Below are 5,327 nucleotides of genomic sequence, written 5' to 3'. Positions count from 1 at the left end.
GGTATAAATTAATAAACCTCTATTATATATATATATATATATATATATATATATATATATATATATATATTTTTTTTTATTTATTTATAAGTTTCACCTTTATATTTTATTTTCATTGATTCTTATATCTTATATTCTTATCACTGTCTTGGAAGTTGTACATGGAATATTAATTTCCTTCAAATCACATGACTTTTTTTTTTCTTGTAACCTTCTTCTCTATCTATCTACTTAAACATTTTGGTTATATTTAACTTAATCATTTATATCACATAATTCTTTTTTATATAACTCAATCGATTATATTTATAGTAACTTTCTAAATTATCGTATGTGGTAAATAATCATAATTAACTTCAGTCTCATTGTTAATTTGTCCCTATTTGTAAGGGTAAAAGTTCAATATAAAGCATCCTAAAAAAAATTCAATATAAAGTAAAAGAAAGTAATACTTTATCAATTCCAATGTTCCTCTATAAAAAAACAATTCCAATGTTTAAGCATAAAAAATGATGATATTGCATGTAATATCGCTGGCTTCGTGCTTCATATATAATTATTTTCATCTTTAGCTTACTTTTTCTTTTCAAATAAACAAATATTATAAACACCCTCCAAAATTGAAGAGATATGATTCTATTTCAAATTTGTGTTAAAAAATAATAATATGTACTTTATATCAACCAGAACTCAAGATGTTGCTTGTTGTTACAAATAACGCGTTGCACGAAATTTGACAAAGTCGCATGCCTCTATTTTATTGGTTAAATATTAAAATTAAAACAGTAAGTCTTGCTAGAAACTATTTTTGGTATAATGCATTATTAGCTACCTTTGAATGTGGATCTGCAGAAGCAGCTCAGATTTACTTTTGCGTTTCCCCCCCTATTTTTGACGTGAAACTGAACAGGAACACAGAGCACAAATGTTGAAAAACACACATTTAAAATGGTCTTTATTAAGGGATTAGATGTTCACTTTTTATTAATATTTTATTTTATTAATTTTTATAATTAATATCAATATAATCTTTCTGTTGCATTAATTTGTTAAAAAATATACACATTAAAGTATAGATAAAAAGGTCCAAGTATGATCGATTATAAATAGTAATCAAATTCTATTGATTGTCATTTCAACTTAAGGTTGTCCATCAAAGAACATTAAACATACTTATAAATACTTTAAGAACATCAATTAAGAAACATAAAAAAAAACCATTAAATGTTTTGATTTACTTAAAAAATAATAAATAAATTTACATTTCTAATATAATAAATATTGTATTTTTTAATAAAAACTTTTTACGCCCCCGCTAATTAATACCCTTAGAAACTAAATATAACATTTATCATATTTTGAATTACTTAAAAATTAAACATTAAATGACTTTTATATTTTTAACATTTTTTAATTAATGGTCTTCAGACATTACTTAAAAAAGAAGCTGGAAACAAATAAAAAAGAAACTACTTTCACATGTCCCAATTTTTATTTATTTTTAATTATAGTGTTATGTTTTTTTTTATTGGCTCGAAATTGTCTTTTGAAAGTTCCAAAGAACAGGGGGAATAGTAAGCATACTTTTCTCCCGTACAAACACGAGTTGATTGAGGTAAAGACTTGACTGACCCTGTTCTTCCCTTGACCCCTATATATACTATTAACATACCTTCTTCTTCCTCGGATCTCTTTTACCCTTTACCTTCTTTCAAAGTATTTGCTTTTATTTTTTGGTGAAAAAGTGTTTTGCTTTTGCTGTTGTACAAGGTTTGTTCCTTGCTTTTTTCCAATCCTCATAACATGTCCTTTTCTTTTGTTAATGTTATTGTTATGTTTAGTATTGTTTTCATGCATCAAGTTATCATATTCCTCTCTGTCATTGCCTCTTGGGCTGGATTCATATGTGCAATAAATTAAAGTGTGCAAATATTTAGTCTCTATGACTATTATTGCCACTTACTAATGTTTGGTAAACTTTTAATAAATCATGAAATGGATCGAACAATTTTTTAGTGAAATGTTAACAATGTTCATGATCATTTGGTTTTCCTTTGAAGATGAGTGATGAGAATGGCGAAGAACCTCGAGAAAACCGTCCGGTTCCACGCTTGAATGAAAGGATTCTTTCATCTCTGTCTAGGAGATCAGTTGCTGCTCACCCTTGGCATGATCTTGAAATTGGTAATCTTGTTGTTGACTACGTTGCTTCATTGCATTTAATTTAACATTGAATGACTTAAAATCAAGTTGCTATATTATCTTGTGGCTAGGCCAAATGCTTATGCTAAATCAAGGATTATTTTGGTCTTAGCCTACAAAAAAAAAAAGTTGTTAATGTTCTTAGGTTTCATATGCAGGACCTGGAGCGCCTATGATTTTCAATTGTGTAAGTTCTGATACTAAAAAAGAATACTGGTTGCTTCATTTTCTACAATAATGCTATTGTTTTCTATATTTACTTCAGAAAAACTCTTGGGGTGGATTCATATGTGCAATAAATTAAAGTGTGCAAATATTTAGTCTCTATGACTCTATGACTCTACAATTGTGTAACCAATGCACTGGTCTATTGTATCTGTCAAAATTAGATTCGAATTTAATCCAGGTCTATTATTAATTATAGATTAGTGATTACACCATAGATGCAGCCTTTATTGGTTTTTAGGAAAATTAGGTGTGTAAAGATCAACTACAAGCCTAAGTTTTTACATAGAAGAAGCACAAAGTAGACATGAATTTTAAGTCCAAGTGAATCACATATTACTTGTCAAAGTGAAAATAACACTGGTTGCTATAGACTCCTGATCATGATAATTGGCATAACCCTGTAACACTCTGAAAGACTTTTTCTACTTATATATTACAACAATACAACATTTTGAAATCTCCATTATTAGTTTGTCTTTTCTTAATATCAATATTCATTCAAAATTGTCACACCATTCTTGACCAGAAATTTCCTACCATGTATATATGTTGTTTATGCTTGTTCAATGCTTACTTGCTTAGTTGCTATTTGCAGGTTGTGGAGATCACTAAGGGAAGCAAGGTCAAATACGAACTTGACAAAAAGACTGGATTAATTAAGGTATGAACCAATTGCTTCTTCATTTTAAAATGGGAGTATCTAATGCTATAATTGAAAAAGATGACTTGTGCATCGTTATATTATTCTTACCTGCTAAATAATGGTCAGGTTGATCGGATTCTGTACTCATCAGTTGTTTATCCTCATAACTATGGCTTCATTCCAAGAACTCTATGTGAAGACAATGATCCAATTGATGTCTTGGTTCTCATGCAGGTAATAAGTGTTAATGAAACTAAAATTTGGCACAGTTAATCTCTCTTAACCAGCAGAAAATTAAAAGCATCCTCTCATACATCAACTTTGAATCCTCAGTTAATTATCATACTTTTCAATTATCCACCTCCATTCAAAAGATGGTGCTAATTGCCAAATAAACTCAAATGCTGCATTAGCCATATTACCTTAAATACCTTTTTAGATTAGTAATAAATCTGATATATCAACAAGGTTATCCATTAGTAAATTTACTGAATTGTTGACATGATAGGAGCCTGTTCTTCCCGGTTGTTTCCTGCGAGCCAGGGCCATTGGATTGATGCCTATGATTGACCAGGTATATATTTTTGGCTCTTTAGCTGATAAACAGTTGCAATTCTGTTCCAACCATTGAGACAATGATTAACAAGTTTATCTTATTGACACAGGGGGAGAAGGATGATAAAATTATTGCGGTATGTGCTGATGATCCAGAATTTAAGCACTATACTGACTTAACAGAACTTCCACCTCATCGCCTCATGGAGATCCGCCGCTTCTTTGAAGATTGTATCCTTAAAAATCTTATTCCAATAACTTTGATACCTAAGTTTTCTTTAAGATTACTTTATAGTATTTTCATAAAAAAAATTGATTGCATTTCTTAACATATTTGATCAGACAAGAAGAATGAGAACAAGGAGGTAGCAGTTAATGATTTTCTACCTGCATCCACTGCTGTTGAATCCATCCAGTACTCAATGTGAGTGTCTAATTATCTATAGAACACCTAGTTTATTTGTTTTTTTAATCTCTAGTAGCTAGTCAAAATTGCCTTCTAGAGACACACACTTTATGACCAATGAGATAATATTCCAATAACAAAATATTGTCTATCTCGTAGATCAATTATTCTACCATGCTTATCAGATTTCTCTATTTATGTAACATAAATACTGCGCCTGCAATCTGCATCACTTCACCTCACTGTCTGATTTGTTGCAGGGATCTTTATGCGGAGTATATTCTGCATACCTTGAGGCGATAGACAAGAATAATATACTAATACTATTCTCCTCAAATCAGAATTAGCTGCAGCATTATAGATGGTTTTTGAATACATTTTGATGAAACTTTATATTGTATTTTGTATTGAGTTGGATAATATATAACAGTTGTTTGTTTTACTAAGTGAAGAAAAATCCATAAACTGTAATGCTTCATGTAGAATCCCAGTTGATTGATATTTATTCTTATATAATAATATAATTTCAGTTTTCAATTAATATTTGCTAATCTAGTTTTATTTTGATTCTGCACACAGTTGTAACCTTTATTCTAAACACTTGGGGTACTTCTGTTCTATTTCTAGCAATTTATTGTCCCGATTAGCCTAAATCTTGATTTTACGAATTTTCTTTTATTGTGTAAACTTCCATATTAATAGCCTTCATTTTACAAATTGCAAATTTTCTTTTATTTTGTAAATTTTCAAATCAATACGAAAACAGATAATTTAATTTAGACACTCGATTTTAAGCTTGAATTCCGGTCTTTTTTCGCTTGACCCATTCGAGTTTTGACCGGGTTTGGGTTGGAGTCAGGTTAGGGAATTATTTTGTGGCTCAAATAAAAAAAAGTAGGCCTTTTTCCTGGCCTGATAGGGCTAGAAGTCCGAATTTGGTCAAATTAATCATTTTGTTAGGCAATTACTTATGCATTTCTTTAATTGGTTCCTGCACTTAATTCAAAATGTAAAACTACATTTTGGAAAGGCTAATCTAGCATGTAATTTTACATTCCGAAAATTACATTTCAGATTAGGTGTTTTGGAAGCTTATAAAAGTGCAGGAAGCAAAATTGAAGATGTAGGAAGCAACTGCCATTTTGCTACCTATAAATATGGGGTAAAAAATCTCAATAATTAGATAAATTAACAAGCATTTTATGCATTATATTTTTCAATTTATAATGTTTTTTAAAAGATAAACTAAAAGTTATATAAAAGAAACAAGTGTATAGAGTTATGATTTTGGCC

General features: G+C 29.5%; 1 protein-coding gene across 1 annotated transcript; it reads left to right on the top strand.

Annotated features, from left to right (window-relative positions):
• The first annotated feature begins 1,611 nt into the window (after window positions 1-1,611).
• On the top strand, window positions 1,612-4,575 carry LOC100781974 (soluble inorganic pyrophosphatase 1). Its single transcript, XM_041010716.1, has 9 exons — window positions 1,612-1,770; window positions 2,061-2,184; window positions 2,361-2,389; window positions 3,026-3,091; window positions 3,200-3,307; window positions 3,582-3,647; window positions 3,739-3,859; window positions 3,971-4,052; window positions 4,295-4,575. Exons 2-9 carry the CDS (start codon window positions 2,061-2,063, stop codon window positions 4,335-4,337), a joined length of 639 nt encoding a protein of 212 aa, XP_040866650.1. The 5' UTR covers window positions 1,612-1,770; the 3' UTR covers window positions 4,338-4,575.
• The last annotated feature ends 752 nt before the right edge of the window (window positions 4,576-5,327 follow it).

The sequence above is a fragment of the Glycine max genome, chromosome 16 (genome assembly GCF_000004515.6).
Source record: "Glycine max cultivar Williams 82 chromosome 16, Glycine_max_v4.0, whole genome shotgun sequence".
NCBI classification, from domain to species: domain Eukaryota; kingdom Viridiplantae; phylum Streptophyta; class Magnoliopsida; order Fabales; family Fabaceae; genus Glycine; species Glycine max.
The sequence above is the reverse complement of the archived record's forward strand: the minus strand, read 5'-3'. Positions and strand labels throughout refer to the sequence as shown.

Excerpts from the sequence above, each read along its gene's own strand:
- LOC100781974 (XM_041010716.1), top strand. The coding sequence starts at position 2,061 with ATGAGTGATGAGAATGGCGAAGAACCTCGAGAAAACCGTCCGGTTCCA. Across the intron at positions 2,185-2,360 it reads TTGGCATGATCTTGAAATTG|GACCTGGAGCGCCTATGATT; the intron begins GTAATCTTGTTG and ends TTTCATATGCAG. Across the intron at positions 3,648-3,738 it reads TGATGCCTATGATTGACCAG|GGGGAGAAGGATGATAAAAT; the intron begins GTATATATTTTT and ends TTATTGACACAG.